The sequence below is a fragment of the Oncorhynchus keta genome, unplaced genomic scaffold (genome assembly GCF_023373465.1).
Source record: "Oncorhynchus keta strain PuntledgeMale-10-30-2019 unplaced genomic scaffold, Oket_V2 Un_contig_6343_pilon_pilon, whole genome shotgun sequence".
NCBI lineage: Eukaryota > Metazoa > Chordata > Actinopteri > Salmoniformes > Salmonidae > Oncorhynchus > Oncorhynchus keta.
The window spans coordinates 1-24,473 of NW_026288808.1; the positions used below are offsets into that span (position 1 = coordinate 1).

The 24,473-nt window shown below is 45.5% G+C and overlaps 2 protein-coding genes and 2 long non-coding RNA genes across 11 annotated transcripts; 2 read left to right on the forward strand and 2 right to left on the reverse strand.

Moving 5' to 3' along the window:
* Positions 1-2,744: 2,744 nt before the first annotated feature.
* Positions 2,745-4,352, forward strand: LOC127925842 (uncharacterized). Its single transcript, XR_008122500.1, has 2 exons — positions 2,745-3,325; positions 3,398-4,352. It is a non-coding gene; the product is annotated as an uncharacterized LOC127925842 (long non-coding RNA).
* Positions 4,353-7,665: 3,313 nt separating this feature from the next.
* Positions 7,666-14,888, reverse strand: LOC127925844 (caspase recruitment domain-containing protein 11-like). Of its 5 annotated transcripts, none has more exons than XM_052511158.1 (5): positions 11,861-12,939; positions 11,607-11,788; positions 11,410-11,534; positions 9,158-9,273; positions 7,666-8,139 (listed from the first exon to the last, which is right to left on the reverse strand). In XM_052511158.1, the coding sequence occupies exons 2-5, from the start codon at positions 11,641-11,643 to the stop codon at positions 7,935-7,937; spliced, it is 483 nt and encodes a 160-aa protein (XP_052367118.1). In that variant the 5' UTR covers positions 11,644-11,788; positions 11,861-12,939; the 3' UTR covers positions 7,666-7,934. The 5 variants fall into 5 exon arrangements, with proteins under 5 accessions (XP_052367118.1, XP_052367120.1, XP_052367122.1 ...); XM_052511159.1 differs by lacking the exons at positions 7,666-8,139; positions 11,861-12,939 and adding exons at positions 8,956-9,118; positions 14,874-14,888; XM_052511160.1 differs by lacking the exon at positions 11,861-12,939 and having other exon boundaries at positions 8,107-8,242.
* LOC127925846 (uncharacterized) lies at positions 8,048-8,804 on the forward strand. The gene is made up of 3 exons (XR_008122504.1): positions 8,048-8,154; positions 8,472-8,576; positions 8,684-8,804. It is a non-coding gene; the product is annotated as an uncharacterized LOC127925846 (long non-coding RNA).
* LOC127925843 (caspase recruitment domain-containing protein 11-like) lies at positions 14,424-23,892 on the reverse strand. Of its 4 annotated transcripts, none has more exons than XM_052511155.1 (6): positions 23,751-23,892; positions 23,225-23,309; positions 15,479-15,574; positions 15,277-15,394; positions 15,100-15,167; positions 14,424-15,003 (listed from the first exon to the last, which is right to left on the reverse strand). In XM_052511155.1, exons 1-6 carry the CDS (start codon positions 23,843-23,845, stop codon positions 14,788-14,790), a joined length of 678 nt encoding a protein of 225 aa, XP_052367115.1. In that variant the 5' UTR covers positions 23,846-23,892; the 3' UTR covers positions 14,424-14,787. The 4 variants fall into 4 exon arrangements, 3 of the variants coding, with proteins under 3 accessions (XP_052367115.1, XP_052367116.1, XP_052367117.1); XM_052511157.1 differs by having other exon boundaries at positions 14,425-14,733; positions 15,055-15,167; XR_008122502.1 differs by having other exon boundaries at positions 14,426-14,733; positions 15,055-15,143; positions 15,219-15,394.
* Positions 23,893-24,473: the final 581 nt, after the last annotated feature.

Consider the following 24,473-nt stretch of genomic DNA (forward strand, 5'->3'; position numbering starts at 1 on the left):
TCTTCTGCTCCTGTTCTAGACTCAGCAGGAGAACAGAGGAAAGTTAGAGTTTGGTTCAACTTCCTTTGGAGAAGACTTGGACTCCTGACTGCTGGAACCCTGGTGTCTGTCATGTCATCATGGAACCCTGGTGTCTGTCATGTCATCATGGAACCCCGGTGTCTGCCATGTCATCATGGAACCCTGGTGTCTGCCATGTCATCATGGAACCCTGGTGTCTGTCATGTCATCATGGAACCCCGGTGTCTGCCATGTCATCATGGAACCCCGGTGTCTGCCATGTCATCATGGAACCCCGGTGTCTGCCATGTCATCATGGAACCCCGGTGTCTGCCATGTCATCATGGAACCCCGGTGTCTGCCATGTCATCATGGAACCCCGGTGTCTGCCATGTCATCATGGAACCCCGGTGTCTGCCATGTCATCATGGAACCCCGGTGTCTGCCATGTCATCATGGAACCCTGGTGTCTGTCATGTCATCATGGAACCCCGGTGTCTGTCATGTCATCATGGAACCCTGGTGTCTGCCATGTCATCATGGAACCCCGGTGTCTGCCATGTCATCATGGAACCCCGGTGTCTGCCATGTCATCATGGAACCCCGGTGTCTGCCATGTCATCATGGAACCCCGGTGTCTGTCATGTCATCATGGAACCCCGGTGTCTGTCATGTCATCATGGAACCCCGGTGTCTGCCATGTCATCATGGAACCCCGGTGTCTGTCATGTCATCATGGAACCCCGGTGTCTGTCATGTCATCATGGAACCCCGGTGTCTGTCATGTCATCATGGAACCCCGGTGTCTGCCATGTCATCATGGAACCCTGGTGTCTGTCATGTCATCATGGAACCCCGGTGTCTGTCATGTCATCATGGAACCCTGGTGTCTGTCATGTCATCATGGAACCCTGGTGTCTGTCATGTCATCATGGAACCCTGGTGTCTGTCATGTCATCATGGAACCCTGGTGTCTGTCATGGAACCCCGGTGTCTGTCATGTCATCATGGAACCCCGGTGTCTGTCATGTCATCATGGAACCCCGGTGTCTGTCATGTCATCATGGAACCCTGGTGTCTGCCATGTCATCATGGAACCCCGGTGTCTGTCATGTCATCATGGAACCCCGGTGTCTGTCATGTCATCATGGAACCCTGGTGTCTGTCATGTCATCATGGAACCCCGGTGTCTGTCATGTCATCATGGAACCCCGGTGTCTGTCAAGTCATCATGGAACCCCGGTGTCTGTCATGTCATCATGGAACCCCGGTGTCTGTCATGTCATCATGGAACCCTGGTGGAACCCTGGTGTCTGTCATGTCATCATGGAACCCTGGTGGAACCCTGGTGTCTGTCATGTCATCATGGAACCCTGGTGTCTGTCATGTCATCATGGAACCCCGGTGTCTGCCATGTCATCATGGAACCCTGGTGTCTGTCATGTCATCATGGAACCCCGGTGTCTGCCATGTCATCATGGAACCCCGGTGTCTGCCATGTCATCATGGAACCCCGGTGTCTGCCATGTCATCATGGAACCCCGGTGTCTGCCATGTCATCATGGAACCCTGGTGTCTGTCATGTCATCATGGAACCCCGGTGTCTGTCATGTCATCATGGAACCCTGGTGTCTGCCATGTCATCATGGAACCCGGTGTCTGCCATGTCATCATGGAACCCCGGTGTCTGCCATGTCATCATGGAACCCGGTGTCTGCCATGTCATCATGGAACCCGGTGTCTGTCATGTCATCATGGAACCCCGGTGTCTGTCATGTCATCATGGAACCCTGGTGTCTGTCATGTCATCATGGAACCCTGGTGTCTGTCATGTCATCATGGAACCCCGGTGTCTGTCATGTCATCATGGAACCCCGGTGTCTGTCATGTCATCATGGAACCCCGGTGTCTGCCATGTCATCATGGAACCCTGGTGTCTGTCATGTCATCATGGAACCCCGGTGTCTGTCATGTCATCATGGAACCCTGGTGTCTGTCATGTCATCATGGAACCCTGGTGTCTGTCATGTCATCATGGAACCCCGGTGTCTGCCATGTCATCATGGAACCCTGGTGTCTGTCATGTCATCATGGAACCCCGGTGTCTGCCATGTCATCATGGAACCCTGGTGTCTGCCATGTCATCATGGAACCCTGGTGTCTGTCATGTCATCATGGAACCCTGGTGTCTGTCATGTCATCATGGAACCCCGGTGTCTGTCATGTCATCATGGAACCCCGGTGTCTGTCATGTCATCATGGAACCCCGGTGTCTGTCATGTCATCATGGAACCCCGGTGTCTGCCATGTCATCATGGAACCCTGGTGTCTGTCATGTCATCATGGAACCCCGGTGTCTGTCATGTCATCATGGAACCCTGGTGTCTGTCATGTCATCATGGAACCCTGGTGTCTGTCATGTCATCATGGAACCCCGGTGTCTGTCATGTCATCATGGAACCCCGGTGTCTGTCATGTCATCATGGAACCCCGGTGTCTGTCATGTCATCATGGAACCCCGGTGTCTGTCATGTCATCATGGAACCCCGGTGTCTGTCATGTCATCATGGAACCCGGTGTCTGTCATGTCATCATGGAACCCCGGTGTCTGTCATGTCATCATGGAACCCCGGTGTCTGTCATGTCATCATGGAACCCCGGTGTCTGTCATGTCATCATGGAACCCTGGTGTCTGTCATGTCATCATGGAACCCTGGTGTCTGCCATGTCATCATGGAACCCCGGTGTCTGCCATGTCATCATGGAACCCTGGTGTCTGCCATGTCATCATGGAACCCCGGTGTCTGCCATGTCATCATGGAACCCTGGTGTCTGTCATGTCATCATGGAACCCCGGTGTCTGTCATGTCATCATGGAACCCCGGTGTCTGTCATGTCATCATGGAACCCCGGTGTCTGCCATGTCATCATGGAACCCTGGTGTCTGTCATGTCATCATGGAACCCTGGTGGAACCCTGGTCACTACTGATCATCCTATGAGGAGTTGGACTGTTTGGGAATTCGTTGTTTTCTAATTGTTTTTAATGTTCACTTATTTTCCAGCGTTAAAGTTAAGCATGAAAGGGATTTTTTTGTGATTTATGTTTTAATGTGGAAAGGAAATGCCTTGTTTCACAGTGACCGATGCCAACATTATCACCCTTCTGTAAGGAAGCCATCAGGACCTGAGGAGTTGTAGGGTTATGTTGAAGGGAATGATTTTCTGAAACAAACCCAATGGGTGTGCTACTACTGGAAGCATGGGGAAACATGTTACAACATGTTACCGGATAAAAAGAGGAAGACAGGAGGGTTAGACAGGAGGTTGGGGTTAGACAGGAGGTTGGGGTTAGACGGGAGGTTGGGGTTAGACAGGAGGTTGGGGTTAGACAGGAGGTTGGGGTTAGACAGGAGGTTGGGGTTAGACGGGAGGTTGGGGTTAGACGGGAGGTTGGGGTTAGACGGGAGGTTGGGGTTAGACGGGAGGTTGGGGTTAGACGGGAGGTTGGGGTTAGACGGGAGGTTGGGGTTAGACGGGAGGTTGGGGTTAGACGGGAGGTTGGGGTTAGACGGGAGGAGGTTGGGGTTAGACGGGAGGAGGTTGGGGCCTTTGGTTGGAATGAAAATGAAAAGTTTACACAGCAAAGTATTTTTGTAAATAATACTTTTTTTAAACTCATTTTTCAAATATACAGAACATCTGTATATTTGAGGTCTTAAAGGGATGACCTATCTATTGGGCTTAAAGGGATGGTGTCAGTGTTTTATGTACCTTGCTGATGCTATGTAATAGGGTTGTGCACAATGATAGGCTGTGTTTACTGTGAACTGTTGTCTGTTATTTCATGATAATGATCTGTGCCACAAACCTCGTCATTCACAGAGTAGAATCTACATGTTGAGTTAGAGTTTCCATCTGACAGTACATCAACAGGATTGTTCTAGAATCCCTTAGAGCAGAATAATCATGTTGTTCTAGAATCCCTCAGAGCAGAATCATCATGTTGTTTGTTCTAGAATCCCTCAGAGCAGAATCATCATGCTGTTCTAGAATCCCTCAGAGCAGAATCATGTTGTTCTAGAATCCCTCAGAGCAGAATCAGCATGTTGTTCTAGAATCCCTCAGAGCAAAATCATCATGTTGTTCTAGAATCCCTCAGAGCAAAATCATCATGTTGTTCCAGAATCCCTCAGAGCAAAATCTTCATGTTTCTCTTCTATACAGAATGACTAACATTATTCTGATGTGGGTCCATGTCTTGATTTCAGTATTCTAGTTTTATTGGATTTCAGAATGATGTATATTTCATCAGGATATCATGTGAGAAATATAAACTAAGGCATGAACCAAGTCTGCTGCTGTGTTATCACCCTGAGCCCTAACCCTGACTTGTTAAGGCCAGTTGCCACATATGGATCCTTTGGTGTTGGACTGGTGATGATTGGGTCCATCCCTTAATCCAACACACACAAACATACACACACTTTTACCCTCATCATATGCTGCTGTTACTCTGTTCTTATTTATTATTATTTTTAAATATAGATTTTCAGATATAACAACAAAAACAGTCCAACACCAGCCACTCATTCTCCCATCCATCCCCTCTCTCCAACCCTCCACTCCCCCCCTCCAAACCACCCACCCACCAAGGCATCTATAAAAGTTAGATCAAATCAAATTTTATTTGTCACATACACATGGTTAGCAGATGTTAATGCGAGTGTAGCGAAATACTTGTGCTTCTAGTTCCGACAATGCAGTAATATCTAACAAGTAATCTAACTAACAATTCCAAAACCACTACCTTATACACAAGTGTAAAGGGATAAAGAATATGTACATAAAGATATATGAATGAGTGATGGCACAGAACAGCATAGGCAAGATGCAGTAGATGGTATCGAGTACAGTATATACATATGAGATGAGTAATGTAGGGCATGTAAACAAAGTGGCATAGTTTAAAGTGGCTAGTGTGTCGTGGAAATGTTCTGTATTGACCAAATCATAAGAGCAAACCACACACAAGTCAGAGTTAGTTATCACAAAGTCCATCTTTAATTATATGAGCTCCATCACAACCCTGTGATTCTCAGATGAATTCAGTGTCTATCAATGAATTCTCTGAGAGTCCCTTACACATTGCAACTGAGATCCTTTATAGCAAAGACACACATAGCCAGACAGCATAGGCATAATTTATCATTCAGCTTTGTCTCCTAAACTATGTTATTTTCTCAAACTCAGAACCATAAACAAATCCTCCATATCAACAGCCATATATCAAAACCATCCTATCTTGACAAGATCACAGAGACACATTTACTGGCACACAGACATTGTGGAGCCAAGAGATCCACGCTTGACCTCTCCCCTCTCTCCGGCCCAAGCAACTTAGTCTTCACAGAGACCAGATGACTGAAAACCCTGCCACAGTATTATACAAAAACATTCAGATGAGATGTAACTTACAAACATATGATGAATATAAAACATCTTACCTATGTTACCAACTAATTCTGATTATTCTCCAACAAGTGATACATGTATTACATAAAGATGCAGTAGATGATAGAGTACAGTATATAATGTACTTATACATATGAGATGAGTAATGTAGGGGTGTAAACATTATATTAAGTAGCATTGTTTAAAGTGGCTAGTGATATATTTTCCATCAATTCCCATTATTAAAGTGGCTGGAGTTGAGTCAGTGTGTTGGCAGCAGCCACTCAATGTTAGTGGTGGCTGTTTAACAGTCTGATGGCCTTAAGATAGAAGCTGTTTTTCAGTCTCTCGGTCCCTGCTTTGATGCACCTGTACTGACCTTGCCTACTGGATGATAGCGGGGTGATGTCAGTGATGGCTGTTTAACTTCTTTGGGCTAGGGGGTGGTATTTTCACGTCCGGATGAAAAGCGTAGCCAGAGTAAACTGCCTGCTACTCAGGCCCAGAAGCTAGGATATGCATATTATTAGTAGATTTGGTTAGAAAACACTCTGAAGTTTCTAAAACTGTTTGAATAATGTCTGTGAGTATAACAGAACTGATTTGACACAATCCGAGCACAATCCATCCAGGGATTTTTTTTTTTAGGTTAATCTGTTTTCCATTCGTTTTCTATGGCATGCCCGTTTTAATATAAATATGATTGCAGTTCCTATCGCTTCCACTAGATGTCAACAGTCTTTAGAAATTGGTTGATGTTTTTCCTTTGAGTAGTGAAGAAGTAGCCCTTTCCTTTCTGGGAGTCTTCTCCACTACTGTCCCTTCGATGTGGATAGGGGGGTTCTCCCTCTGCTGTTTCCTGAAGTCCACGATCATCTCCTTTGTTATGTTGACATTGAGTGTGGTTGTTTTCCTGACACCACACTCCGAGGGCCCTCACCTCCTTCCTGTAGGCCGTCTCATTGTTGTTGGTAATCAAGCCTACCACTGTAGTGTCGTCCGCAAACTTGATGATTGAGTTGGAGGTGTGCATGGTCACGCAGTCATGGGTGAACAGGGAGTACAGGAGAGGGCTGAGAACGCACCCTTGTGGGGCCCCAGTGTTGAGGATCAGCGGGGTGGAGATCTTGTTTCCTACCCTCACCACCTGGGGGCGGCCCGTCAGATAGTCGAGACCCAGGGTCGCAAGCTTAATGACAAGTTTGGAGGGTACTATGGTGTTGAATGCTGAGCTGTAATCGATGAACAGCATTCTTACATAGGTATTCCTCTTGTCCAGATGGGTTAGGGCAGTGTGCAGTGTGATTGCATCATCTGTGGACCTATTGGGGCGGTAAGTAAATTGGAGTGGGTCTAGGGTGTCAGGTAGGGTGGAGGTGAAATGGTCCTTGACTAGTCTCTCAAAGCACTTCATGATGACGGAAGTGAGTGCTACGGGGCGGTAGTCGTTTAGCTCAGTTACCTTCGCTTTCTTGGGAACAGGAACAAGAGTGGCCGTCTTTGAGCATGTGGGAGCAGCAGACTGGGATAGGGATTGATTGAATATGTCCGTAAACACACCAGCCAGCTGTTCTGCGCATGCTCTGAGGACGCGGCTAGGGATGCCATCTGGGCCGGCAGCCTTGCGAGGGTTAACACGTTTAAATGTTTTACTCATGTTGGCTGCTGTGAAGGAGAGTCCGCAGGTTTTGGTAGCGGGCCATGTCAGTGGTAATGTATTGTCCTCAAAGCGAGCAAAGAAGTTGTTTAGTTGGTCTGGGAGCAAGAAATCAGTGTCCGCGACGGGGCTGGTTTTCTTTCCGTAGACCCTGCCACATACATCTCGTGTCTGAGCCGTTGAATTGCGACTCTACTTTGTCTCTATACTGAAGCTTAGCTTGTTTAAATGCCTTACAGAGGGAATAGCTACACTGTTTGTATTCGGTCATGTTTCCGGTCGCCTTGCCATGATTAAAAGCAGGTGTTCGCGTGCTTTCAGTTTTGCTCGAATGCTGCCATCAATCCACTGTTTCTGGTTGGGGAAGGTTTTAATATTCACCGTGGGTACCACATCACCGATGCACTTGCTAATAAACTCACTCACTGAGTCAGCGTATACATCAATGTTATTATCTGAGGCTATCCGGAACATATCCCAGTCCACGTGATCGAAGCGATCTTGAAGCGTGGAATCAGATTGGTCGGACCAGCGTTGCACAGACCTGAGCGCTGACCCAATGTGACATAATAATGAAATGCTGACTACAGGTTTTCCTCTCAACAATTTAGTATTTTATTTAATCTTTACTTAATTAGGCAAGTCAGTTAAGAACAAATTGCTATTTACAATGACGTTGTACCCCAGCCAAACCAAGACGACGCTGGGCCAATTGTGTGCAGCCCCTACTGGGGACTCCCAACTATTTTGTGGCATTTAACCCAGCGTCGCCATCTTGCACACCTTGTGTGTGTGAGGTGTGTGCATGCATTAATCTGTGTGTGTTACAGCAGGTCTTGCTCCACCCAGACAGTCTTCCTCTGTTCCTCCTGGATTCTGTCTTTCACCACTCTGATGAGGTCATCAGGCCCAGCCCATTCCTCAGGCTCCAGACACGCATAGAGACACGGAACACTCTCCAGCTCTCTCTCTCTGCTCCGACACACTCTGACAAACTCCTCCTCACTGTCCACACGAAGGGGCAGCTTCCTGTTGGAGACAGAGGTGAGGGGTTAGGAACACTCTCCAGCTCTCTCTGCTCCGACACACTCTGACAAACTCCTCCTCACTGTCCACACGAAGGGGCAGCTTCCTGTTGGAGACAGAGGTGAGGGGTTAGGAACACTCTCCAGCTCTCTCTCTCTGCTCTGACACACTCTGACAAACTCCTCCTCACTGTCCACACGAAGGGGCAGCTTCCTGTTGGAGACAGAGGTGAGGGGTTAGGAACACTCTCCAGCTCTCTCTCTCTGCTCTGACACACTCTGACAAACTCCTCCTCACTGTCCACACGAAGGGGCAGCTTCCTGTTGGAGACAGAGGTGAGGGGTTAGGAACACTCTCCAGCTCTCTCTCTGCTCCGACACACTCTGACAAACTCCTCCTCACTGTCCACACGAAGGGGCAGCTTCCTGTTGGAGACAGAGGTGAGGGGTTAGGAACACTCTCCAGCTCTCTCTCTCTGCTCCGACACACTCTGACAAACTCCTCCTCACTGTCCACACGAAGGGGCAGCTTCCTGTTGGAGACAGAGGTGAGGGGTTAGGAACACTCTCCAGCTCTCTCTCTGCTCCGACACACTCTGACAAACTCCTCCTCACTGTCCACACGAAGGGGCAGCTTCCTGTTGGAGACAGAGGTGAGGGGTTAGGAACACTCTCCAGCTCTCTCTCTCTGCTCTGACACACTCTGACAAACTCCTCCTCACTGTCCACACGAAGGGGCAGCTTCCTGTTGGAGACAGATGCAAGGGGTTAGAGGTGAGGGGTTAGGAATACTCTCCAGCTCTCTCTCTGCTCTGACACACTGACAAACTCTTCCTCACTGTCCACACGCAGGGACAGCTTCCTGTAGGAGACAGATGCAAGGGGTTAGAGGTGAGGGGTTTTGAATACTCTCCAGCTCTCTCTCTCTGCTCTGACACACTCTGACAAACTCCTCCTCACTGTCCACACGAAGGGGCAGCTTCCTGTTGGAGACAGATGCAAGGGGTTAGAGGTCAGGGTACCTTAGCTTCCTGATGTTCTTGTCACAGATCTTGATGTGGATGATGATTGGGTAGATCTCTCTCCTCAAAAGGTCTTTAACACAGCTCACGTCAGCCTCCATCAAACAGTGTTTACCCTGCACACAACAGACCTGGGTTCAAACACTATTTCAAATATCTCAATTCCTTTCATATACATTTCCAAATCAACAAATTGAACAAGTAGTTGAATATTGGAATGTACTTGGAAATGCACCTGGAAAGTACTGGCATGTATTTGAAAATACTAAAATACACTGATTTAAATCCAATCATATTTCTGGAAGGCTGCCCATGTGCTCCCTCTCTACCAAGGTGATGACCCCTGAGTAATGATCTCCTGATCTCTAAACTGTCTTGTCACTCAGGTTTCTGGAAGGCTGCCCATGTGCTCCCTCTCTACCAAGGTGATGACCCCTGAGTAATGATCTCCTGATCTCTAAACTGTCTTGTCACTCAGGTTTCTGGAAGGCTGCCCATGTGCTCCCTCTCTACCAAGGTGATGACCCCTGAGTAATGATCTCCTGATCTCTAAACTGTCTAGCGAACATTTTAGAATCTTCAATCAACACTCAGCTTAGATATTTTCTAGCTTCAAAATGTACTTCAATATTGGCTGATCAAGGACATGATAAATCTAAATATAGCAGATTTTTCTGTACATTGGCTGGTGGTCTACACTTGTTGTATTCGGTACATGTGACAAATTAAATTAGATGTGACTTGATTAAATGTTTTTGTTTAGAAAGCCCTCTTGTGAAAACTTCCTCCGTACCTTACTTCATTGTTAAATGAGTGACATACGAGTCACCAGACCTGGTCACAGGGATGGTTAACTACAGAATTCGGGAATCTGCTTTGTTGTTTTGCACCCGTGTATGAAATTATCAAATCAAACATGTTGGTCGCATACACATGTTTAGCAGATGTAATACAGAGCTCTCTGCACCTTGATGCTCCGGGGCCTCCAAGGCAGTTCAAGTTGTTAATGGAGGACCTCAATGGAATGATCTGCAGAGCACTCTGCACCTTGATGCTCCTGGGCCTCCAGGGCAGTTCAAGTTGTTAATGGAGGAACTCAATGGAATGATCTGCAGAGCACTCTGCACCTTGATGCTCCGGGGCCTCCTGGGCAGTTCAAGTTGTTAATGGAGGACCTCAATGGAATGATCTGCAGAGCACTCTGCACCTTGATGCTCCGGGGCCTCCAGGGCAGTTCAAGTTGTTAATGGAGGACCTCAATGGAATGATCTGCAGAGCACTCTGCACCTTGATGCTCCGGGGCCTCCAGGGCAGTTCAAGTTGTTAATGGAGGACCTCAATGGAATGATCTGCAGAGCACTCTGCACCTTGATGCTCCTGGGCCTCCAGGGCAGTTCAAGTTGTTAATGGAGGACCTCAATGGAATGATCTGCAGAGCACTCTGCACCTTGATGCTCCTGGGCAGTTCAAGTTGTTAAACTACTGAACAACCGATTGGCACGTGTGTTTTTCTGTGGTTCATTAGAAAATAGTTTTCCTGACCAATTCTGCGTTTGGTTAATGATGTTTGTCCCCCTTGAGCCACTGTAGATGCAGAAGCCTATTTCACTCAAAAAAACCCAGAATGAATCTAAGACAATTTAAGAAATCTGTTTTTGCCAAGGATGTTTTAGTTTTTACATCCAACTAAGGTGTTTGGTATTTCTCAAGTAAAGAAATGGGCGTCGTGTCGTCTTATGTAACCAAGTTGGAGCTGCTGGGCAGGTCTGTCTCACTGTCTATGCTTAGATAGAAACCCAACATTAATTTACCCGTTGTGACGCACGGATGGTCCAAACTAACCCTAACCCTGTCTATGCTATTAGATAGAAACCCAACATTAATTTACCCGTTGTGACACACGGATGGTCCAAACTAACCCTAACCCTGTCTATGCTATTAGATAGAAACCCAACATTAATTTACCCGTTGTGACGCACGGATGGGCCAAACTCCGTTTTAGACGAGACTTTATGACCAAAAGGATCCTATTTACACTTCGGGGATTTATTGCTTTTCATTTTTTTTAAATGCAGTCACTCTTTAAAATGAAGGACCTCATTGTTGAGGAATGTGTTTTCTTTTTAAATTGCTTGTAATATTGTGTGGTTTTATTACGCGGTATTGGAAAAGAGGCCTTGGTCTCAATGGGACTCCCTGCTAAAATAAAGGTTCTATAAAATAAATCAGTCAAGATGTAAAATAGTATGTACCTTTGCAGCAACAGCCTCTATGTTCTCAGGAGAGACAACCTCGTAGGTGTTGGTGGTCTTCTCTCTGGAGGAGATGATGGGTTCAATCCTCTGTCTCATTAAGAACTCTTCTTTAGTTAGGACATCTGGAATACATGACCTTTTATTAATATAATATAACTAAATAATATTAAACACACACACACACAAAACCCGACCTGGTTTGCAGATGTTGAAGTCCATGGCTCCACCCATGTTGAGTATCTTCTGAATAATGGTCCGGGCCAGACTGTTTGGACTGATCAGAACCGGCCTCTTCCTCTGGACCCGCTGAGGGAGACCAGGCTGTACGGAACCAGGTTCACACTCCTACTCACATCACTGTATGGGTCTGCACAGTCTACACACACACACACACACACACACACACACACACACACACACACACACACACACACACACACACACACACACACACACACACACACACACACACACACACACACACACACACACACATTGTAAAGGGTACAGGTTGTAGAGTGTATAATAATATACAGCATAAATATATACTATGCTAATATACACTGCTCAACAAAATAAAGGGAACACTTAAACAACACAATGTAACTCCAAGTCAATCACACTTCTGTGAAATCAAACTGTCCACTTAGGAAGCAACACTGATTGACAATACATTTCACATGCTGTTGTGCAAATGGAATAGACAACAGGTGTAAATCACTTCTCAGTTCCTATGCTTCCTGGCTGATGTTTTGGTCACTTTTGAATGCTGGCGGTGCTTTCACTCTAGTGGTAGCATGAGACGGAGTTTACAACCCACACAAGTGGCTCAGGTAGTGCAGCTCATCCAGGATGGCACATCAATGTGAGCTGTGGCAAGAAGGTTTGCTGTGTCTGTCAATGTAGTGTCCAGAGCATGGAGGCGCTACCAGGAGACAGGCCAGTACATCAGGAGACGTGGAGGAGGCCGTAGGAGGGCAACAACCCAGCAGTAGGACCGCTACTTCCGCCTTTGTGCAAGGAAGAGCAGGAGGAGCACTGTCAGAGCCCTGCAAAATGACCTCCAGCAGGCCACAAATGTGCATGTGTCTGCTCAAACGGTCAGAAACAGACTCCATGAGGGTGGTACGAGGGCCCGATGTCCACAGGTGGGGGTTGTGCTTACAGCCCAACACCGTGCAGGACGTTTTTCATTTGCCAGAGAACACCAAGATTGTCAAATTCACCACTGGCACCCTGTGCTTTTCACAGATGAAAGCAGGTTCACACTGAGCACGTGACAGTCTGGAGACACCGTGGAGAACTTTCTGCTGCCTGCAATATCCTCCAGCATGACCGGTTTGGCGGTGGGTCAGTCATGGTGTGGGGTGGCATTTCTTTGGGGGGCCGCACAGCCCTCCATGTGCTTGCCAGAGGTAGCCTGACTGCCATTAGGTACCGAGATGAGATCCTCAGACCCCTGGTGAGACCATACAGTGCCTTGCGAAAGTATTCGCCCCCCTTGAACTTTGCGACCTTTTGCCACATTTCAGGCTTCAAACATAAAGATATAAAACTGTATTTTTTTATGTAGAATCAACAACAAGTGGGACACAATCATGAAGTGGAACGACATTTATTGGATATTTCAAACTTTTTTAACAAATCAAAAACTGAAAAATTGGGCGTGCAAAATTATTCAGCCCCTTCACTTTCAGTGCAGCAAACTCTCTCCAGAAGTTCAGTGAGGATCTCTGAATGATCCAATGTTGACCTAAATGACTAATGATGATAAATACAATCCACCTGTGTGTAATCAAGTCTCCGTATAAATGCACCTGCACTGTGATAGTCTCAGAGGTCCGTTAAAAGCGCAGAGAGCATCATGAAGAACAAGGAACACACCAGGCAGGTCCGAGATACTGTTGTGAAGAAGTTTAAAGCCGGATTTGGATACAAAAAGATTTCCCAAGCTTTAAACATCCCAAGGAGCACTGTGCAAGCGATAATATTGAAATGGAAGGAGTATCAGACCACTGCAAATCTACCAAGACCTGGCCGTCCCTCTAATCTTTCAGCTCATACACGGAGAAGACTGATCAGAGATGCAGCCAAGAGGCCCATGATCACTCTGGATGAACTGCAGAGATCTACAGCTGAGGTGGGAGACTCTGTCCATAGGACAACAATCAGTCGTATATTGCACAAATCTGGCCTTTATAGAAGAGTGGCAAGAAGAAAGCCATTTCTTAAAGATATCCATAAAAAGTGTCATTTAAAGTTTGCCACAAGCCACCTGGGAGACACACCAAACATGTGGAAGAAGGTGCTCTGGTCAGATGAAACCAAAATTGAACTTTTTGGCAACAATGCAAAATGTTATGTTTGGCGTAAAAGCAACACAGCTCATCACCCTGAACACACCATCCCCACTGTCAAACATGGTGGTGGCAGCACCATGGTTTGGGCCTGCTTTTCTTCAGCAGGGACAGGGAAGATGGTTAAAATTGATGGGAAGATGGATGGAGCCAAATACAGGACCATTCTGGAAGAAAACCTGATGGAGATTTGTCTTCCAACAAGACAATGATCCAAAACATAAAGCAAAATCTACAATGGAATGGTTCAAAAATAAACATATCCAGGTGTTAGAATGGCCAAGTCAAAGTCCAGACCTGAATCCAATCAAGAATCTGTGGAAAGAACTGAAAACTGCTGTTCACAAATGCTCTCCATCCAACCTCACTGAGCTCGAGCTGTTTTGCAAGGAGGAATGGGAAAAATGTTCAGTCTCTCGATGTGCAAAACTGATAGAGACATACCCCAATCGATTTACAGCTGTAATCGCAGCAAAAGGTGGCGCTACAAAGTATTAACTTAAGGGGGCTGAATAATTTTGCACGCCCAATTTTTCAGTTTTTGATTTGTTAAAAAAGTTTGAAATATCCAATAAATGTCGTTCCACTTCATGATTGTGTCCCACTTGTTGTTGATTCTTCACAAAAAAATACAGTTTTATATCTTTATGTTTGAAGCCTGAAATGTGGCAAAAGGTCGCAAAGTTCAAGGGGGGCGAATACTTTTGCAAGGCACTGTATATGAGAGATAAACAGGTGTAGTGTATAGGTGTGTGTGTATATATATATATATATATGAGAGATAAACAGGTGTAGTGTATATGTGTGTGTGTGTGTATATATATAGAGAGAAACAGGGCGTATAGGTAGTAGTGTATATGGTTTATGGTAGGATGTAGGTTTATGGTAGGATGTAGGTTTATGGTAGGATGTCAGTTTATGGTAGGATGTAGTTTTGGTGAATCCTGTCTCAGGGTTTCGAAGCCTGGTCTGGGCAGCGTTGGGTTTCCTGTAGTGTTTAGGGTGTAGGGTGCAGGGCTTACCATCCTGTCTCAGGGTTTTGAAGCCTGGTCTGGGCAGCGTTGGGTTTCCTGTAGTGTTTAGGGTGTAGGGTGCAGGGCTTACCATCCTGTCTCAGGGTTTCGAAGCCTGGTCTGGGAAGCGTTGGGTTTCCTGTAGTGTTTAGGGTGCAGGGCTTACCATCCTGTCTCAGGGTTTCGAAGCCTGGTCTGGGCAGCGTTGGGTTTCCTGTAGTGTTTAGGGTGTAGGGTGCAGGGCTTACCATCCTGTCTCAGGGTTTCGAAGCCTGGTCTGGGCAGCGTTGGGTTTCCTGTAGTGTTTAGGGTGTAGGGTGTAGGGTGCAGGGCTTACCATCCTGTCTCAGGGTTTCGAAGCCTGGTCTGGGCAGCGTTGGGTTTCCTGTAGTGTTTAGGGTGCAGGGCTTACCATCCTGTCTCAGGGTTTCGAAGCCTGGTCTGGGCAGCGTTGGGTTTCCTGTAGTGTTTAGGGTGTAGGGTGCAGGGCTTACCATCCTGTCTCAGGGTTTCGAAGCCTGGTCTGGGCAGCGTTGGGTTTCCTGAGCTCACAATGCGAACACGCTCACTGCTGTTCATACGCTTATACTTATTATCCACCCTGCTGACAAACTACACACACACACACACATTGCACTTTACTGAGGAGATGGGTGTGTGTGAAGGTGTGTGAAGGTGTGTGTGTGTGTGTGTTACCTGTAGTATCTGTGTGATGAAGACGCTAGCTCTGGACATGCGAGGGCTGGATTTGGGGTCTGAGGACAGGCTGGACTCTTCAGGCTGTAAGCTGTTCTACACAACATAAACAACAATAACAACAACACATGTTATCAACAACAAATCAAGACAGTTCAAGGTGTTTACATGTAGTTAGCTCACGGTTATTAAAGGGTTGATGGACACTGTAGAGTGCATGGAGAATAAGAGAACCTCCTCCAAGCTGCCCACTGCACTGAGGATAGGAAACACTGTAGAGTGCATGGAGAATAAGAGCACCTCCTCCAAGCTGCCCACTGCACTGAGGATAGGAAACACTGTCACTAGCCCCATTATTAAAGGGTTGATGGACACTGTAGAGTGCATGGAGAATAAGAGAACCTCCTCCAAGCTGCCCACTGCACTGAGGATAGGAAACACTGTCACTAGCCCCATTAATAAAGGGTTGATGGACACTGTAGAGTGCATGGAGAATAAGAGAACCTCCTCCAAGCTGCCCACTGCACTGAGGATAGGAAACACTGTCACTAGCCCCATTAATAAAGGGTTGATGGACACTGTAGAGTGCATGGAGAATAAGAGAACCTCCTCCCAGCTGCCCACTGCACTGAGGATAGGAAACACTGTAGAGTGCATGGAGAATAAGAGAACCTCCTCCAAGCTGCCCACTGCACTGAGGATAGGAAACACTGTCACTAGCAACAAATCCACCATAATCGAGAATTTCAATAAGCATTTTTCTACGGCTGGCCATGCTTCCCCCGCCCCCCCCGCTTCTCCTTCACTCAATTCCAAACAGCTGATGTTCTGAAAGAGCTGCAAATTCTGGATCCCTATAAATCAGCTGGGCTAGGCAATCTGGACCATCTCTTTCTAAAATTATCCTCAAAATTCGTATCGTCTGAGATCCCCAAAGATTGGAAAGCTGCCGCGGTCATCCCCCTCTTCAAAGGGGGAGACACCTTAGACCCAAACTGTTACAGACCTATGTCCATCCTACCCTGCCTTTCTAAAATCTTCGAAAGCCAAGTTAATAAACAGATCACCGACCATTTCGAATCCCACCATACCTTCTCCACTATGCAATCTGGTTTCCGAGCTGGTCATGGGTGCACCTCAGCCACGCTCAAGGTCCTAAACGACATCACAACCACCATCGATAAAAGACAATACTGTGCAGCCGTCTTCATCGACCTGGCCAAGGCTTTCAACTCTGTCAATCACCCCATTCTTATCTGCAAGACTCAATAGCCTTGGTTTCTCAAATGACTACTTCACTAACTACTTTTCAGATAGAGTTCAGTGTGTCAAATCGGAGGGCCTGTTGTCCGGGCCTGTGGCAGTCTCTATGGGGGTGCCACAGGGTTCAATTCTCTGGCCAACTCTTGTCTCTGTGTATATATCATTGTCGCTCTTGCTGCTGGTGATTCTCTGATCCACTTCTACCCAGACAACACCATTCTGTATACATCTGGCCATTGTTTGGACACTGTGTTAACAAACCTCCAAACGAGCTTCAATGCCATACAACACTTATTCCGTGGCCTGCTAGTAAAACTAAATGCATGCTCTTCAACCGATTGCTGCCCTCACCCGCCCGCCTGACTAGCATCACTACTTTGGAAGGTTCTGACTTAGAATATGTGGACAACTACAAATACCTAGGTGTCTGGTTAGAGTGTAAACTCTCCTTCCAGACTCACATTAAGCATCTCCAATCCAAAATTAAATCTAGGCTTCATATTTCACAACAAAGCCTCCTTCACTCAGGTTGCCAAACATAGCCTCGTAAAACTGACTATCCTACCGATCCTTGACTTTGGCGATGTCATTTACAAAACAGTCTCCAACACTCTACTCAGAAAATCGGATGTAGTCTATCACAGTGCCATCCGGTTTGTCACCAAAGCCACATATACTACCCTCAACTGCGACCTGTATGCTTTCGTTGGCTGGCCCTCGCTACATATTCGTCGCTAAACCCACTGGCTCCAGGCCATCTATAAGTCTTTAGCAACACCCACCCATAGCACGTGCTCCAGCAGGTATATTTCACTGGTCATCCCCAAAGCCAACTCTTCGTTTGTCCACCTTTCCTTCCAGTTCTTTGCTGCCAATGACTGGAACGAATTGCAAAAATCACAGAAGCTGGAGACTTATATCTCCCTCACTTTAAGCAACAGCTGTCAGAGCAGCTTACCGATCACTGCACCTGTACACAGCCATCTGTAAACAGCCATCTGTAAATAGCCCATCTGTAAACAGCCCATCCAACTACCTCGTCCCCACATTCTTATTCTTTTTTTTGCTCTTTTGCACCCCAGTATCTTTACTTGCACATCTTCTGCACATCTATCACTCCAGTGTTAATGCTAAATTGTAAATATTTTGCCACTATGGCCTATTTATTGCCTTACCTCACTAATCCTACTACATTTGCACACACTGTATATAGACTTTTTCTATTGTATTATTGACTGTACATTTGTTTATCCCATGTGTAACTCAGTGTTGTTGTTTTTTGTTGCACTGCTTTGCTTTGCTTTATCTTGGCCAGGTCATAGTTGTAAATTAGAACTTGTTCTCAACTGGCCTACCTGGTTAAATAAAAGTTAAATATTATAATTATTTTTATAATCTATGTAGATTCAGGAATTCCCCAGGGCAGCTATCTAGGCCCATTTACTTTAAAAAAAAATCTTTACTAATGACATGCCACTGGCTTTGAATAAAGCCAGAGTGTCTATGTATGTGAATTACTGAACTCTATACATGTCAGCTACTACAGAGACTGAAAGGACTGCAACACCCATGCATACCCCACAAGACATGCCACAAAAGGTCTCCTCACAGTCCTCAAGTCCAGAACAGACTATGGGAGGCACACGGTATTACATAGAGTCATGACGACATGGAACTCTATTCCACATCAAGAAACTGATACAAGCAGTAAAATTAGATTTAAAAAACAGAATAAAAACACGTTATGGAACAGTGGGGAAGCAACACAACCATAGGCTCAGACACATGCATACATACTATACACGCACGTAAACATGGATTTAGTACTGTACATATGTGGTGGAGTAGGGGCCTGAGGGCACAGACACATGCATACATACTATACACGCACGTAAACATGGATTTAGTACTGTACATATAGTGGTGGAGTAGGGGCCTGAGGGCTCAGACACATGCATACATACTATACACGCACGTAAACATGGATTTAGTACTGTACATATAGTGGTGGAGTAGGGGCCTGAGGGCACAGACACATGCATACATACTATACACGCACGTAAACATGGATTTAGTACTGATTTTTTACATTTATTTTTAGTTTACCTTTATTTAACCAGGCAAGTCAGTTAAGAACAAATTCTTATTTTCATTGACGACCTAGGAACAGTGGGTTAACTGCCTGTTCAGGGGCAGAACGACAGATTTGTACCTTGTCAGCTCAGGGATTTAGAACTTGCAACGTTCCGGTTACTTGTCCAACGCTCTAACCACGAGGCTACCAGATATGGGGGAGTGAGGCCTAAGAGGGTTTTTATAAATAAGCATCAACCAGTGGGTCTTGCGACGGGTATACAGAGATGACCAGTTTACAGAGGACTGTAGAGTGATGTGTCCTATAAGGAGCGTTGGGGATGTTATATAAATATTCATACACATAGCTCATATATTATACAGCGCTAAGCTAATCTGCCTGACTCAAGTCATCTTATGTACCCCTGCTAAAACCGGAACTAGCTCACACAGCCAGCAATAAAACTACCCCCCTAACACTATCCCCTCAGCTTGTTGTCTTACGACCCCAGGAAACAAAGACATTCCATCGCATGAACACATACACCCAGCCATAGTAAACTGCCCCTCTACCTCACGAACCCCTGACACAAACAGTCTTCACCTCTTTTACTGGTCGGGTGCCCAGAACAGAAGACTGCTGTGCACCAATGGGGGCTTCTACTCTGGCTAGAGCGGGTCCGCCTCCAACCCTACGGGACCATTCAGAAGACGTCACGACAAGGCTATACCTACTTTATTCTATGTATAACAATGAATGTAACCTTTGTATAAGGCCTCTTTTTCACCTGACCCCTCATCGGGTTATATGAACTAGATCCGTGCACGATGTAGAACAAGATATCTTTGACCAATAAACAACCTTTTGATACACCTGATTCCACTCTGTCCAGCGTCGTTGATCTGCATTCCCTCTCCAGTATGAAACACTAACAGGGACCAATCTGACGGCCGAATGGTAATATATGATGTTGATATGCATTCCCTCTCCAGTATGAAACACTAACAGGGACCAATCTGACGGCCGAATGGTAATATATGATGTTGATATGCATTCCCTCTCCAGTATGAAACACTAACAGGGACCAATCTGACGGCCGAATGGTAATATATGATGTTGATATGCATTCCCTCTCCAGTATGAAACACTAACAGGGACCAATCTGACGGCCGAATGGTAATATATGATGTTGATATGCATTCCCTCTCCAGTATGAAACACTAACAGGGACCAATCTGACGGCCGAATGGTAATATATGATGTTGATATGCATTCCCTCTCCAGTATGAAACACTAACAGGGACCAATCTGACGGCCGAATGGTAATATATGATGTTGATATGCATTCCCTCTCCAGTATGAAACACTAACAGGGACCAATCTGACGGCCGAATGGTAATATATGATGTTGATATGCATTCCCTCTCCAGTATGAAACACTAACAGGGACCAATCTGACGGCCGAATGGTAATATATGATGTTGATATGCATTCCCTCTCCAGTATGAAACACTAACAGGGACCAATCTGACGGCCGAATGGTAATATATGATGTTGATCTGCATTCCCTCTCCAGTATGAAACACTAACAGGGACCAATCTGACGGCCGAATGGTAATATATGATGTTGATATGCATTCCCTCTCCAGTATGAAACACTAACAGGGACCAATCTGACGGCCGAATGGTAATATATGATGTTGATATGCATTCCCTCTCCAGTATGAAACACTAACAGGGACCAATCTGACGGCCGAATGGTAATATATGATGTTGATATGCATTCCCTCTCCAGTATGAAACACTAACAGGGACCAATCTGACGGCCGAATGGTAATATATGATGTTGATATGCATTCCCTCTCCAGTATGAAACACTAACAGGGACCAATCTGACGGCCGAATGGTAATATATGATGTTGATATGCATTCCCTCTCCAGTATGAAACACTAACAGGGACCAATCTGACGGCCGAATGGTAATATATGATGTTGATCTGAAGCCACTGACTCGGCCAATAAGTTATTTCCTCCTCTGGCGCACAGTTTCAGAGAAGTCCTCTTTGGAGAAGATGTTGGTTCCTCTCAAATTCTTGTCTCTCTCCAGAACAGATATCTTGTCCTTGAACCTTGGGAACTTGACCCCTAACGGCCTGGGTCTGTCACCTGGGCTCATTACAGGTTTTCCAGACCTACACTCCAACTCAGTCTTCCTATGACCCATCTGGAGCTTTTCAGTGATAATTTTTCCCACTTTCTCCTCATGTGGAGACTCTGGTATGCCATCCACAACAATGGTGTCCGTATCACCTATAACGCCCATATCGGTGGCTATTTTAGGTTGTACTGGTACGTCATATTAGCTCAATCGCCAATTTCTCAGCCTCACAGAATCACAGAAACACAACACATTGAATGAATAACAGAAACAAGTTGCTATGGATAAAATAGATTAAAATAACTGTTCAAAGCATGAAAAACATATATTTGTATATCAAACGTGAGTATAAATCTGTGAAATGTTTTAAATATATGATTATTTTGGAGGAATTTAAACCAAAGTTACCAAAGGTTAATAAAAGAAAAAGTGTAACTATGTGACAGAAAGTGTCATTATGACATTTCCAATTTGGACTCGAAAAAGCCCTTGTTGGGGCTTTAGGGGTAAAAAAATGGCCCCAGTTGGTGATTTAGGGCTCAAAAGTACCCCTGTTAGGGCTTTTAGCAGTTGAAATATGTTGATGCTTTTAAGGTTAAATGTCAAGCACACTATAACGTGGATCTGTAATGGTCCGTATTTAATCTAGGCCTTAGTTAGTCAGTCAGTTACGTTAGTCAGTCAGTTGTTCAGCCAGTTTGTTAGATAGAAGCTAGGTTAGTTAGTTGGGGACTAGTTAGTTGGTTAGTAAGTTGGTTTGTTAGTTAGTTAGGGACTAGTTAGTTGGTTAGCTAGTTGGTTGGTTAGTTTGTATGTTAGGGGATAATGGGTTAGGGGCTAGTTAGTTGGAGGCTAGTTAGTAAGGGGCTAGTTAGGTAGAGGCTAGTTATTTAGGGGCTAGTTAGTTAGATGAAAGTTAGTTAGGGGCTAGTTAGTACCCTGAGGTCAAGCAGGCTGCTAGTTAGTTAGGGGCTAGTTAGTTTGAGGCTAGTTAGTTTGAGGCTAGTTAGTTAGGGGCTAGTTAGTACCCTGAGGTCAAGCAGGCTGCTAGTTAGTTAGGGGCTAGTTAGTTTGAGGCTAGTTAGTTTGAGGCTAGTTAGTTAGGGGCTAGTTAGTACCCTGAGGTCAAGCAGGCTGCTAGTTAGTTAGGGGCTAGTTAGTTAGGGGTTAGTTATACCCTGAGGTTATGCAGGCTGCTAATAAGTTAGGGAGTAGTTAGTTTGGGGCTAGTTTGGTAGAGGACAGTTACTTAATGGCTAGTTAGTTAGGGGCTAGTTAGTTAGATACAAGTTAGTTAGGGGCTAGTTAGTTAGGGGCTAGTTAGTTAGGAGTTAATTAGCTAGGGTCTAGTTAGTACCCTGAGGTTATGCAGGCTGCTAGTTAGTTAGGGGCTAGTTAGTTAGGGGCAAATTAGTTAGGGTCTAGTAAGTTAGGGGCTAGTTAGTTAGGAGTTAATTAGCTAGGGTCTAGTTAGTACCCTGAGGTTATGCAGGCTGCTAGTTAGTTAGGGGCTAGTTAGTTAGGGGATAGTTATACCCTGAGGTTAAGCAGACTGCTAATAAGTTAGGGAGTAGTTATTTAGGGGCTAGTTAGTTATGGGCTAGTTGGTTATGGGCTAGTTGGTTATGGGCTGGTTAGTTGGAGGCTAGTTAGTTACGGGCTAGTTAGTACCCTGATGTTATGCAGGCGGCTAGTTACTTAGTGGCTAGTTAGTTAGGGGCTAGATAGTTAGGGGCTAGTTAGTACCCTGAGGTTATGCAGGCTGCTAGTTAGTTACGGGCTAGTTAGTACCCTGATGTTATGCAGGCTGCTAGTTACTTAGTGGCTAGTTAGTTAGGGGCTAGATAGTTAGAGGCTAGATAGTTAGGGGCTAGTTAGTACCCTGAGGTTATGCAGGCTGCTAGTTAGTTACGAGCTAGTTATTACCCTGAGGTTATGCAGGCTGCTAGTTAGTTGGGGGTAAGTTGGCTAGTTAGTTAGGGGCTAGTTAGTACCATGAGGATATGAAGGTTGCTAGTCGGTTAGGGGTTAGTGGGCTAGTTAGTTAGGGGCTTGTTAGTGCCCTAAGGTTATGCAGGCTGCTAATTAGTTAGGGGTAAGTTGGCTAGTTAGTTAGGGGCTAGTTAGTACCATGAGGTTATGTAGGCTGCTAGTTAGTTAGGGGTAAGTTGGCTAGTTAGTACCATGAGGTTATGCAGGCTGCTAGTCAGTTAGGGGGTAGCTGGCTAGTTAATTAGGATCTAGTTAATACCTTGAAGTTGCGCAGGCTGTCATTCTCCTCTCTTCCTCCTCGACACACCAGCTTCTGCATCTTTACCAGGAGAAGCTGCTGGGCCCTGTAGATCATACACGCGTGCGTGTGCAAACACACACACACACACACAGACACACACACACACACACAGGTCAGTGGTGATCTATAGTGGTTGCTAATCTGATGTTGTATCGAGCTTCTGCATCTTTTCCAGGAGCAACTGCTGGGCCCTGTAGATCACACACATACAGGTCTGTGGTGAAATGTAGTAGTCTGATGTTACATCAAGCTTCTGGATCAGTATTTGAAAGTATTCATCTGGTATTCTGTAGTACTGTGTAGTAGTATGTAATAGTCTGTAGTACTCTGTAGTACTCTGGAGTACTCTGTAGTAGTCCATAGTAGTCTGTAGTCGTGTGTAGTACTCTGTAGTAATATGTAGTAGTATGTAGTAGTCTGTAGTAGTATGTAGTGATCTGTAGTAGTATGTAGTACTCTGTAGTTTGTAGTAGTGTGTATTTACCGTGAGTAAGAGGGGATGGTGCCTTTTTCCGATAGGTCGGTTCCAGAGTAGGCTTCGACCCGGGAGCAAAGCCACTCCCACTTCCCCTGGTGCATCGTGTCCAGGACATGGACCACCTTAATCAATCAATCAATCAACCAATCAAATAAATATGTTAATCAATCAACCTATCAACCGATCAATCAATCATTAATTCAATAAAAGTCGCCAACAAAACAATAAACAATATAAACGAACGTGAAGCTCCATAAGGATATACATGCATTAAACGAAGACAACAACCCACAAATGAGACAACGATAGACAGCTGTCCCTGATTGAGAATCATACCCGGATAAAAACAAAGAACCAGAAAGCATAGACTTTCCCACCCGAGTCACAACCTGACCAAACAAACATAGAGAATAAAAGGATCTCTATGGTCAGGGTGTGACAGTAACACCCTGACCAAACAAACATAGAGAATAAAAGGATCTCTATGGTCAGGGTGTGACAGTAACACCCTGACCAAACAAACATAGAGAATAAAAGGATCTCTATGGTCAGGGTGTGACAGTAACACCCTGACCAAACAAACATAGAGAATAAAAGGATCTCTATGGTCAGGGTGTGACAGTAACACCCTGACCAAACAAACATAGAGAATAAAAGGATCTCTATGGTCAGGGTGTGACAGTAACACCCTGACCAAACAAACATAGAGAATAAAAGGATCTCTATGGT

Bases quoted from the DNA above. Each gene is read 5' to 3' on its own strand.
- LOC127925844 (XM_052511158.1), bottom strand. From the start codon at position 11,643: ATGGGTGGAGCCATGGACTTCAACATCTGCAAACCAG. The intron at 9,274-11,409 runs GTACATACTATT...TGTTGTGTGCAG, and splicing joins TAGAGGCTGTTGCTGCAAAG to GGTAAACACTGTTTGATGGA. The intron at 8,140-9,157 runs GTACCCTGACCT...TGTCTCCAACAG, and splicing joins AAGAACATCAGGAAGCTAAG to GAAGCTGCCCCTTCGTGTGG.
- LOC127925843 (XM_052511155.1), bottom strand. From the start codon at position 23,845: ATGCACCAGGGGAAGTGGGAGTGGCTTTGCTCCCGGGTCGAAGCCTAC. The intron at 15,575-23,224 runs GTATTAACTAGA...TATGTTGTGTAG, and splicing joins ACAGCCTGCGCAACTTCAAG to AACAGCTTACAGCCTGAAGA. The intron at 15,004-15,099 runs CCTACACCCTAA...TACACCCTAAAC, and splicing joins GTAAGCCCTGCACCCTACAC to ACTACAGGAAACCCAACGCT.